Here is a 12,598-nt window from a genome sequence, read left to right as displayed (position 1 = left end):
GGCCTCGGGCGAGGCCGGCAGCGCTTTCCGTGTGGGAAATGCTCCCTCTCCTCTCCTCCTTTTACTCTCTCTGGTGCAAGCGACGGGCACAGGCGTTGGTGGCACAGGCGTTGGTGGCAGAGGCGTTGGTGGCACAGGCTTTGGGTCTCAGCACTTCTCCCCGCCGCGCCGCTGCCGGGGGCCGAGCTTGGTGCTCGCAGCGCGTCCGAGCGCCTTGTGCTGCGGCAGAGTGGGGAATGTGCTCGTTGCGTGCCAAGGAGTGTTACTCCGGAGTTTTCTCGTGCGTGGTTGTGAGCTGCGGGTCCAAAATGTCGATTTTGTCAGACTGCGCTAACACCGTAATGACGAGAAACCAGAAATAGCCCGGCAATTATCCTCAGAATAATTATATAATCTGCTTTACAAACTACAGAATTGCTTCACAAAGGAGCGATGCTCTTTTTTCCCCCCTGAAAGCAGCTGATTTGTTGTGCTTTTTGGGCAGTTTAGTGTAATGCCCATGGGGTAGCAAAACAGTGCTAGTCTGTTCCACTCATTTTGCTGTTGGGTTTCTTACCTTGTAGGAAGGAATGCAGGTTTGTTCACGACTTCTACTCGGGCCACAATCTCCGTGTTCTAAAACAATATGGACTTGAGTATTTCAAGGGCGATGAAATTTGCCTGCTTCTGCTTCAAAATGAGCCTTCCCTCTTGCCAGAGGTGAGTAGCACTGGGACAGTTTCTTAGCCTTGTGTTTCAGTGAGCATCACAACATGTAAGAGGCTTGATACAAGATGGAGATGTGAGGTGTCAGTTTAGCATCATGCAAATCCAAAACTTTAAATCTGCGTCTGCTGTTCCTTCTCTGTGGTCAGTTGACCCTAGCTGGCAGCTAAGCACTTGCAGCCCCTCAGAGAGGTGAGAGAGAACAAGAAGAAAAGTGACCAAAACTTGGGGATGGAGATAAAGACAGTTTAGCAAGTGGAGAAAAGAGGAGAGAAAACAAGTGTTGCAAAGAAAGTTAGTCAGCACCTCCAAGCAGACTGATGGCCAGCAACTCTCGGAGTGAGGGCCAGCTTGAAAGAATGACCCACCTCCTCTTCCTTCTCCTTTCACCCCTTCACTTCGGGTTTTTTTGAGCATGACATTATATGCATGGAATATCCCTTTGGCCAGTTGGGACTGTGTCCTAGTTTTGGCTGGGATAGAGTTAATTTTCTTCCTAGTAGCTGGCACAGTGCTGTGTTTTGGATTCAGGATGAGAGTAATGTTGATAACGCACTGTGCTGAGCAGTGATTGCACTAACTCAAGGACTTTTCAGCTCTTTGTCCTGCCCTGCCAGCCTGCAGGCTGGGAGTACACAAGAAGCTGGGAGGGGATGTAGCCAGGACAGCTGACCCAGCCTGGCCAGGAGGATATTCCATACCATATGAGCAGTAAACCGGGGGGCAGCTGGCCAGGAGGTGGGGGCATGCTGCCTGGGCACTGGCTGGACGTTGGCCAGGGGGTGGTGAGCACTGTGCATTACTTGTTTTGTCCATTCTTTCATCATCATTATTATTTCCCAGTAAACTGTGTTTGTCTCAACCCCATGAGTTTTACCTTTTTTTCTGATTCTCCTCCTGGTCCCCTGCGGGGCAGTGAGTGAACAGCTGTGTGCTGTTTAGCTGTGTCCTGGTTTCTGCTGGGATAGAATTAATTTTCTTTCTAGTAGCTGGTACAGTTGTGTTGGGGATTTTATATGAAAACACTGTTGATAATACACCCATGTTTTGGTTGTTGCCAAGCAGTGCTTAGTGTCAGTAAAGGACTTTCCAGCTCCTGTGCTCTGCCAGTGAGGAGGTGCACAAGAAGCTGAGAGGGACCGTGATGAGGACAGCTGACCTGAACTGGCCAAAGGGATATTCCATGCCATAGACTGTTTTGTTCAGTAAATAAATGGCAGGGGCCTGGCTGGGAGCTGCTAATCAGTACTCAGGGGTGGGTGGCATCAGGCAGTGGGTGGTGAGCCTTATGAGTATTATGCATCCCTTGTGTCTCTTGGGCTTTATTCCTCTCTATCTCTCTCCTTTTCTTTGTTACTACTACTACTGTTACTGTTACTGCTGTTAATACTATTGTATTTTACTTTATTATAGTTACTAAACTGTTTTTATCTTAACCCGTAAGTTATACCTTTTCTTCAATTCTCCTTTCCATTCTGCCAGGGAGAAGTCTGGGGAACGGGGAGTGAGTGAGCTGTGGTTAAACCACAACAAGCTGCCTGCCAGACTAGCTGTCCCAGCTGTGTTTTCTCTCTGCTTCCTGCCCACCCTCAGCCTCCTCAGGACTGGGGGGTCAGAGTGGAGGAAGAGAGAAAGCCTGGACACTCTGAACGCACTGCTCAACAGTACCTGAAACATTGGTGTGTTGTCAACACTCTCCTGGTTACCACCCCAAACCATACCATGGTATGGGCTGCGGTGAAGAAAGCAAACTGCATCCCAGCCAGATCCAGTACCTCTTACCATCAAATCCAGGTCGAAAAAGTTCACTATTCCAGAACTAGAAAATAAAGAGATCAGGTAGTGGCACAGTAACATCCACTTTCCTACATTTATATGACTTAGTGGAGTCATCCCCACCTGCTTGAGAATGAGTCACCCCATCTGCTTGAGAATGTCTGTAAGAAGGTTATGTATCTTCCTAAACATCAGCAGGGCAAAGGAAAACACCACTGAGTGATCATTTGTAAAACAAGGAGAAAGAAGAAATGTGTCTTTTAAAAGCAAATGTATCCCCATAGCTGTAGAATTTCACAAATTTGAACAGTCTATATGTCCACATTGTACTTAAATGCTTTTTTTCTTTCTCTACCCAAGGTCTGCTTGCATTATAACAAAGGTGATGGACCTTATGGATCTTGTACCTTTGAGAAGATCTGCACCAAACTGCACATTTGTCAGTACTTTTTGCAGGGGCAGTGCAGGTTTGGCAGTAGCTGCAAGCGATCCCATAACTTAATGAAGTCAGAATGTTACGAGAAACTGGAGAGACAGGGAATGAGCTTAGACATTATTGAGAAACTACCTTCCATTTATAGAAACATGTATGACATCAAAAATAGCAACAGGAGCATGGATGACATAGAAGATGCCAAGTCTTCACTGTGCAGAGGTAAATGATACCATCTTTTGGGCACATCAGAAGAGTTACTGGGGTGTAACATTCTCAGAGGCATCATCAGGAACACTGAATCACATCGTGATGTGTCTTTTTGGAGGGACCTTGTACCAATCTCATTTGGGGTTAGAAAAACGTAACAGGCTCTGGAAATAGGAGGGTCTATAATTTTTTTCTCAGTACAAAACATAGAGAAGGGTGAGAAGGGTTTAAGAATAGGACTGGTGTTTACTTGTATGATTCTAATATACTTCTTTATTCTTTAGTGTAGCAATTGTCTAGCACAAGATTTCACAGACAGCACTACCCTAGTCCCTTCTTAGACATATAATATTTTGTTTGTTCTTTTCTTTTGAAGTTCCTTGGAATTGTAAGTTAAGTATAATTTAGTAGGAAAGAAAAGGGTTACAGAATGGAAAATCCAAGTGTGTTTGTTCATCTCCACTGTACTGCCTCAGTTCCTTCTTCCCTGTTTTGTCTCCTTAGATGTGCTTTAATTTACAAAAGTATCAAGTTTTAAAAGTTCAGATTTTATAGCTGCCATTGTGCTCAGCTGTGTGGGGTGCTCGGTTAAGTCCACTTAGAAATGTAAAAGCATTGGTTTTTGTTCTGGTTTTGTGGTGACAGCTAACCCTGTACGTGAGGGATTTAGTAGTTACAGGAAAGCCAAGTACAGAAAGGGTGGACAAAGGGATGAGACTTTGAGTACACAAGGTCATCAGGGGCTTCAGGGTCCTTCTGGAGCTGCATGCAGTTAGTAGTGGTAAACACTGGTTTTAGGCATCTTCCCTCCCAACACCTGCACTTTTAAGAGGGTTTGTTGATGTATATTGATAATTTGTATTGATATATATTTGTATATTGATAAGGCTTGTAATTCCCCCACTCCAGAGAGAAAATACAGCTCCAGCCAAGAGTCCTCAGCTACAAATGATGGTGAATCGGAGCAGATCTGTTTATATCACCTGTACAAAAGTTGTGGCTTTAAAGGTAGGTTGTATCAAGTATAGTATAGACTCTATCAAAGTCCACTCTCTTTTCTCACGAAGAGAAAGTGGTGGACATATTTCACAGAAAGGGTGAACTCTAGAGTTTATGCTTATTTTCAGTTAAATCTCACTGTAATCTTGAGTGCTGTTTGACCTATGTGGTATACCAAACAAAGGACCTGTTTTGTCTTACTCTGGAATGTGTATTACCTGCCTGTGTTAGGGATTGGCTACTCCACCCGTGTTTACTTAAGCGATTCTGAAGATAGGAGTCACATTTCCAGATAGAAAAGATACAAAAGATACTCGGAATTCTACATTCTCCCTTGTTTGTTCTAGTACTCTTCTGTTCTGTATGTCTGAGCTGTCTCCCTTTTACCTACAAAAATAATGTAGCAGATACAGAAACTGAACTCCTACCTAAGCCCAAAAATTAAGTGTTGCTTGCTTATGGTGAAAAATTCTGCACTACTGCTTGTAATGATTCCACTGGTGAACCCTTTCCATAACTATGCTTTTGATGGTAGTGGAGTTTTCTCATGGGTCGTAAAAATAATGCATCTCTTACTTCTTCTTTTAAACTTTTCACAGAAAAGTGCATCAGGACTCATTTTCATTTGCCATATAGATGGCAGATCTCTGATGGCAATAGCTGGAAGGACTTGCAGAATATGGAAGAAATAGAAAAAGCATATTGTGACCCCAGTAAGACCAGGTATAAACTCTTACAAAATGTAATCATGTTTGGAGTTTGCTGTATTGAACCAGGCCCTTAGTGGCTATAAATTGCTGATTCTATTGCAGTCATCACATAAGTAGCTTCATTCAGTGTTCTAGTGACCTCACTTTCCTGATATACTGTTGCCAGAGATGTGATTCATTGTGACTGACTCACACCTAGTGTTCACCTAGGACGCTTTGGATTACCATTCTGGGTTTAGCTAGGATGGAGTTTCTCTCTTCATAGCAGCCCGTAGCCCATGCTGTGTTCTGGATTTGTGACTAAGACTTTGCTGAGAGTTGCTGAGCCGTGCTTGCCTAGAGTCAAGGCTTTTTCTTCTGCCCACTCTGCTCTGCTGCTCCACAGGGGTTGGGTTGGAGCCAGGCAAGGGGTTGGGAGAAGATCTGCTGGGTTAGCTGAATTGAACAGAATCTCTCTTTGGTTAGAGCTTGTCAATACACAGTTTGACCTCATGATGAGAAGTAACTTTCTTTTTCACCACTTAGGCTGGAGGATGGAAAGGTAGCATGAGATTTGCCCCTCCTTCCCTCTTTTCTCTCAGGTCATACTTATGAAACTGGCAGAATACCTTGTGTACCTGGAGAGAGAGAGAATCTTGGGTGCAGAGAACATTAAGAATATACCTTTAAGAGTTTGGAGCTGGTAAACTAGCACCAAGAGGGTGTTGGAAGGGTCTAATCCCAGTATGGTGTGTCCCATGCTGGAGAATTTACCTATCCCTCTCACGTTACATTGGAGGCTCTTTGAAGCCCAACTTAAGTCTTCTTAGTGTTCTGCTTAGAATATAGTTGGTTAGCAAGAAGGCAGTATATGTTTTCCACTTTTTTTATTCATCTGATGTCACTCATTTATGAGTGGATAATGGTTACTGCCAATGGAACCAGTGTGAGATATAATACTGTAAAGCAAAATATGTACAAACACAAGGCAGAGCTGGGATTGCTGTGGGAAGTGCAGGTTTGTGTCCTGCTTTTGAGTGATGCTGACTTCATTCACCTATTTGTGATGGGTTTCTGAGCCTTTGAGTAGAGCTTCACAAATAGTTCTGATTTTTTTTCTCCTCTTTCTTTACAGATTTAATAGTGTTGTTGCTGAAAGTGGGTTTGTCTTTTCATGTATCTGTTTCCTGAATATGTGCTGTGGGTTTGCAAAGGTCAGACGTCTGTCTACAGCCTCCTCCGTGACCAAACCCCCTCACTTTATTCTGACAACAGAATGGATCTGGTACTGGAAAGATAATTATGGCACATGGCAGGAGTATGGGCAAAAAGTAAGTGTGGGAAAATGGAGAGACTCTCAGGTCTGGGTTAGAAGTGCAGAACTGCTGAAGAGTGCACAGTGTTTACAGCCTCACCCTCTCCCTTTCTCCCTGTCGCTCACACTGTACAGATAGACTTTGAAGGACTAATGGAATCTTTTCCTTGTGAATTTGATTGGTTCAGGTAGGGGAGTGATCACTGCTGAGTCACAAAGGTTATTGACAGATAACTCTTTCAGGGAGACATGTCAGATAGGATCACACTAGTACATTTGTTAATTGCTTCTGTCTAACTCTGCTTTCTCTGAGGTTCCAGTGGGATTCTGTGCTGATTTTGGCTGGCATAGAGTTAATTTTCTCCCTAGTAGCTGATACAGTGCTGCGTTTTGGATTTAGGATGAGGGCAGTGTTGATCACACACTGATGTTTTAGTTGTTGCTAAGTAGTGTTTACTCTAAATCAAGGACTGCTCAGCTTTCCATGCTCTGCCAGTGGGGAAACTGGGAGGACAGGTGACCGAAAGTGGCCGAAAGGGATATTCCATGTCACAAAATGTCATGCTTAGTACATAACCTGTGGGGAGTTGGATGAAAGTGCTGATCACTGCTCAGGGCATTGATCAGTGAGCAATTGTATTGTGCCTCACTTGTCTTTCTTGGGTTTTATTCCTCCCTTTTTGTTGGAGAATGGCGGGACATGATCCTGGGTATGCACTTGGGGAAGGCTAAAAAGAGCAAGGACACAGTCCCCTGGGAACGCACCTGGGAATGCAGTGTACAAGGAAGGCTCTGGAGATAGTAACTTATATATAGATAGGGAGTAACTCAGCTGGGCAGATGGCAGGGGTAAGTTGTCCTTGAGGGTGAGACAAACAAGTTTGAGACAAACAGCTAGGAATGCAGCCGAGCCTGAGAAAGTATGAGATAATACACACAGCTGTGGCTGCAAGCAGGGAGAGTGCCTGAATTCTATCTTTAGAGTTTAGCCAATTAGAAATGATTGATAGTTGTATGCCTGTCCTGCACTGTGTAAGAAAGAGCCTGTCGGACAATAAAGTGGAGCTTGCTTTATCACCCACACGGAGTCGGCCGCTTGCTTCCCCTCGCGGAACCTTCATCTTTCCCAACACCTTTTTCCTCTTCTTTACAGTTATTATTATGAGTACTATTAATATATCTTACTTTATTTCAATTATTAAGCTGATTTTCTCTCAGTCCATTGTTTTTACCTTTTTGATTCTCCTCCTATCCCACCAGGGTGTGGGGATGGTAGTGAGTGATGGCTGCTTGGGACTTGGTCGCTGGCTAGGGTTGAACCACAACACAGAAGCAGCAGCAGCAGTGTTCAGTGTGCCCTTTGCAGTGTGAGTTTAGGCTTCCTAACAGTGCTTGGTTTGTTTTAGAAGCAGCTGCAACTGCTTAATACGTGGCTTTTGTCTGATGACTACTGTCGTTCCCAAAAGCTGCCACCACACCACGTGAGAACTGTTGGGTTTTAAACTTCATTGCATAGAACAGAAACTTTTTTGTCTGGTTTGGCCTGACAGGATGATCTTCATGCAGCTGCCACTGTCTCCAGTGATGACCTGGAGAAAGCTTATATAGCCAAAGGTTCTTCAAAGCTGAACTTCAAAGCTGGAAGATATGAATATGAACTAGATTTTGGAGGTAGGTTCCATTTGCTTTGTTCTTTTGTTTTGTTCTTCCTTCCCAGGTCTCTTGTGGTTTTAAACTGTTTTCTTACAGGAGATAGGAGAGAGAAATCAGCACTTTGAACTGCAGTGCTTACAGAGGCAGAGTTTTTATCAAAGTTCTCAGGATAAGAACTGTTCACATAAGCAAAGTGGCATTCCTACTCCTTCAAACCTTGCATTTTTGAGACATTCTTGCGCTAGGTTCTAAAGTGTCTGCCAAAAAGTCCAAGTATGACACTGCTATTGATGCTAGCACCAATACAAAGGGCAAAGAACTTTTGGAAGATGTACCAAGAGAGCTTCTGGTCTGCTTTGATCACTGGTCTGCAGAAAAACTCAATCTCTGGCAGCATGTACGCTCCAGACAATCCTTAGCATTGCAGGATTGATGCAGATACTTTCTTTTCATCCTCTCTGGAAAGGTTGAGACTATGTCAGACAGGAAGATGTGTTTCCCAAGAGTTCAGGCAGTGCAAGCCACTGGTGGTGGCACTGCCATTCCTGAGCCGTTGCCTTTCCAGGTATCCTTTTCAAACATGATGGGGAACAGTGATGGGAATCATCCTTCCCTGTCTGTCATTTTGGTGTGGTTGCCTTTGATCCAATGGTCCATTATTATCCGATTATGCTTGAAAAAACCCCAAAACCCAAGCAGAAAGGGCATAGGATGTGCTGTTTGTGATTCAGTTGAAAACAATGCTGGGGAAACTTGTCTGCCTTAGAAGGGAAAATTGTGTAGCAATTCAATACCTTTTCTGAGGTTTGGGCTGTTTTAATGACTTAAGAACACACATGCAATGTGGATGTCTTCCAGAACTTAGTTTATAGGTTTGGTGATGCCCAGAGGTTGTTTGCCTATTTGTTTTCCTGTGTATCCCTCCCTGCAGGTGAGGCCTAATTGTCCTGGGTCCTACTGATTCTTAGCTGTTAGTATGATGTCTCAGTAGCTGCAGAGGCTCCAAGATTCAGAAGAAATGCCTCTAAAATTCAGGTTGCCAATCAACTCTTGATTCTGGTGCCAATGAATAAAAATGAATGGCCTGTTAGGTTCTGTTTGTAGGGTTTGAAATCTCTAACTCAGTGTAGGAAAACAGTATCCTGCTTGCAAGCTGAGGAGGAGGGATGCTATCCGTGGTGCAGAAGTAGGTACTGATTTTAAAATGAACCTTTTTGGTTAAGTGTGGCTGATGGAATAATGACAAGAAAATAGCTGCCAGTGTCTGTCATTCCTTACAAAGTTAAGAGCAAGAGTAGAAAAAAATAAACACAGCTCAGTGTCTTTTTGTCAGTGTTTTTGACAAAACAACTTAGTGGCAAATGTTGCCCTGTGTGAAGACTTTCTAAAACATCTTTCTGATGTTCAAGGGCTTTTGTTTGTTTGTTTGTTTTTTCCCAGCCATGATTCAGAAAAATCTTCACAGCACAACAGAGAGACAGATTTGCAGAAGACCTAAATTTGTCTCTCCGAAAGAGGTAGAAGATACAAAAGCCAGGTAAACTGCAACTGCTTACTGTGAGGGGATGGATTTAGTACAATGCAGTACCTTCCATGGATGTAAATTAGAGGAACAAGTAGCTGTTAAGGCAATTGTGAAAGACATTGACAGGGAAAGGGACATCTCCTTCCTACAACAGTGCCTAGCCAGGGCAGTACTGCAGCCTGGCCAACAGTTTTCAAGCAACTTGGGAACCTTGGGGATGAAGAAAGTATGGGCTTGGCCACAGAAAGTGTGGAAAGGTAGGAAATAATTTGATATGTAGCAATTTTATAGAGAGTGCTGCTGAGAAGAGTTGATTGGGATGGAAGCAGTGACATTTATGCACACTGGCTCTTCTCTGATGAGTAGTGTTCAAAGCTAAGTGCAAGCTTAGAAATGATTCTTTTGAGAGTAAGCAGACAATCCTGAGAGGAAAGTAGTAGTTATTACAGGTGGAGAAAAGGTGGGAGTCTGCAGGGAGATGGAATTGCAGGTAACAGCGAAATTCTGCACATTACCCTGCAGCACACGGTGCTTGCTGAAGCACCACCAAAAAGAGCAGCTAAACACACTAGTTAAAGTGTGAGGGAAGTGAGGGGGGGGCTGTATCCATCCTGTGTGTCATGCTGAGGTGAGACTGGATGCATCTTTATTTATTGACCCCAGTGTAGCAGAGCTTCTAGGTATACATTCAGCTCTGCAACTAAGATAACTACTTGCATGTTTAGTCCAGTGTATTTCTGGGTGTTTTTTTCTAATTTGGCATCTTCCTTCCTGCCGTAAGTCTTGACATGATGATTTGGAACAGATATTTTCATGTACTGACCTGAAATGACAGTTTTGAGGTATTTCTGACCATGTTCAGTTGCCTTTATTCTCCCTAAGCTTGACAAAGGTGTTTAGTGTCATATGTACATGAAATGTGTTCTGTTTTATTTTCATTACCTGTTTGTAATGCCTTGTAATCTGTAGGGGCTTTAAACACACAGAAGAGTTTAAGGGGATTCCAGCTCACTGGGACAAATCTGCCCTGCCTGAACTGGGATTCAAGGTTTGGAGGTTTTTGGTTTTTCATTTCTTTTTCTTTCCATCTGTTTTGTCACTTGAGTTGAGTGTCTCATATGCCTTTGTCAAAGGCATATTGTGTTCTTATGTAACATAACGCAGAGGTGTCGGTAGATTTGAGCCAGATATCACACTGGGCAGACCTAGAGGTGAAACTGGGCCGAAACAGAGACAAATGGTGGCACTGTAACTGTGACAACATTGACACTCACTGTGACGATTTGTTCCTTGCCTTGGCAAATCTGCCTGAAGCTTTTGCTGTTCTAAGAAGTCTGTTAGTGGTGCCCAAAACACAGCGCTGAGCACCAGAGGTCACTCCTGCTTCTGACCTTCAGGGCAGCCATCCCTGAGCTGTGTGTACATAGACTGTTGTGCATCTGTGGAGAATTGCTGAGGTCAGGAGAGTTCACAGCACTGCAGAGAGTCACAGAATGGGAGGGCAGTATCTCTGGAGATCATCGAGGCCAAATCCTGCTGGAGCAGGTTCACCTGGAGCAGGTTGCACAGGACTGTGTCCAGGGGTGTTTGAGTATCTCCAGAGAAGGAGCCTCCACAACCTGCCTGGGCAGCCTGCTCAAGCTGGGATTGTTTATTAATACGTACCATAACTCCAGTTAGTATCTGCATGGTACTTCTCTGACTTCCTGCCTGCTTCCTCACCATGACAGCTCTAGTGACTAGACCTGCAGAAAAGATCTTAGCTGATACTTGAAAATTACTTACTTGCAAAATGCCAATCCTCAAGAAATTGTCAGTGAAAAGTAGGCAAGGCCAATGTTGACATTTTTTATGTTCCTAGGGAAAATGTGCAAGTAAACTTCACTTGCTTTCAGATCTGTCATGTGAGGAACTGATTTTTGGTAGTGTGACCATACTCTCCCCTTAAAATATTTGTTCAGACTTTTCTATTTCTTTGGAAGCACATTAGGCAATGCAGTGTTCACTGGCTGTAGGGAGTGTAAAGCAAGCAAAAAGTTACTCTGTGATTTGCTGCAACATCAATTCTCTGCTCCTTTTTTATTTATGTGCTCATTTCTGCGATGACATTAGGTACAGTTTGATATATGCACGCAAAATTTATCTTGGCTCAAGTACTAAGAAGGGTTGAGGGCACATCAGATCTATGATGTCCTCTGAGAGAGCAACCTGGGTGCCATGAACAGCAGTTCACATTGCCTGGGTCAGAGCTCACTTTTGTGGAGCAGGGATCTTTAATCTGCATTTTTTCCAAGATTGTTGTTGCTCATACCTCTGCTTCACAGAAAAGGCTTTAAAGGTCTGAGTAGTGTACTGGGTAGGGGTGGCTTCATTATGGTTTAGTGAAAGATGAGAGTAAAATTGAGTTCTGTAAGCTTTTCCTTACAGCTGATCGAGCTTGACAGTTCTTCTGAAGAATACCAGAAAGTCAAAGTGGACTTCCAACACACAATGCCCAGAACAGCAATCAAAAGGATCTGCAGAGTCCAGAACCCATCTCTCTGGGAGCTCTATCAGTGGTATGTTGAAGATACTGGTCTGGTTTGTATGCATGGAGTTTGTTGGTTCTGCACTTAGCAGACACAGGCATTTCTGAATTGCTTCTTCCACTCCCCCACTGCAATACCTAGCCAGGATCAACGTGTACATAAAGAGGTATCCACAAAGCCAAAAGTCAGTCAAGGCATGGAGCTTGGAATAGTCATATGAGTTCTGTGGGAGGAATCCTCCTTGCTGCTGAGTGAGTGGTTCTGTGTCCAGAACAGTTGCCTTCCAGTGGAAGTCATGAAGTTGGTGATCAGTCACATCTAGCACAAACACGGGTTTGTACATGCTCAAAATGGAAACAGGCTTCAAAATTAAATGCAAAACTCACGGAGGGAAGGCCTTAACATGAACTCCTGTGTCTGGGGGGAAAAATAATGCCAAGATCTCCTCTTCTTCCCACAGGCAGTAAATGAAACAAAACTTCTAGTGAGAAGTATGTGGAGGCATTTGTGTATAAGGAAAGCATCTTTGTGTGCAGGTAGACAGCAAGATACCCTGTATGTGTGCCCAAAGTCGAGGCCCTAACATACAGATTTTCAGAATGTACTCTGTGTAAAATCACCTCTGAGTGCTGATATGGCTGGAACCATGTGCTGGTTTGAAAGCAAACCAATGAGAGACTCCAAGTCAGAAATACAATTTAATAGGAAAAACAGAACAATAAATGCAACAGTACAAAAAGAAACCACTGACAGAGTCAGAAAGCA

The 12,598-nt window shown here is 43.7% G+C and overlaps 1 protein-coding gene across 1 annotated transcript in view; it reads left to right on the top strand.

Moving 5' to 3' along the window:
* Window positions 1–563: 563 nt before the first annotated feature.
* The window catches only part of PARP12 (poly (ADP-ribose) polymerase family, member 12), a gene marked incomplete at its 5' end in the record, with an annotated part of 13,797 nt that continues 1,762 nt past the window's right edge, over window positions 564–12,598 (top strand). The window contains 9 exons of the mRNA XM_009074829.1: window positions 564–699; window positions 2,842–3,136; window positions 4,034–4,132; window positions 4,723–4,846; window positions 5,948–6,143; window positions 7,678–7,798; window positions 9,221–9,317; window positions 10,275–10,353; window positions 11,733–11,863. Of these exons, the coding sequence (XP_009073077.1) occupies window positions 564–699; window positions 2,842–3,136; window positions 4,034–4,132; window positions 4,723–4,846; window positions 5,948–6,143; window positions 7,678–7,798; window positions 9,221–9,317; window positions 10,275–10,353; window positions 11,733–11,863 (1,278 nt within the window). The remainder of the gene's footprint in view (window positions 700–2,841; window positions 3,137–4,033; window positions 4,133–4,722; window positions 4,847–5,947; window positions 6,144–7,677; window positions 7,799–9,220; window positions 9,318–10,274; window positions 10,354–11,732; window positions 11,864–12,598) is intronic.

Source organism: Acanthisitta chloris, unplaced genomic scaffold, assembly GCF_000695815.1.
Source record: "Acanthisitta chloris isolate BGI_N310 unplaced genomic scaffold, ASM69581v1 scaffold8315, whole genome shotgun sequence".
Taxonomy (NCBI): domain Eukaryota; kingdom Metazoa; phylum Chordata; class Aves; order Passeriformes; family Acanthisittidae; genus Acanthisitta; species Acanthisitta chloris.
This window is presented reverse-complemented; position numbering and strand designations above follow the sequence as displayed.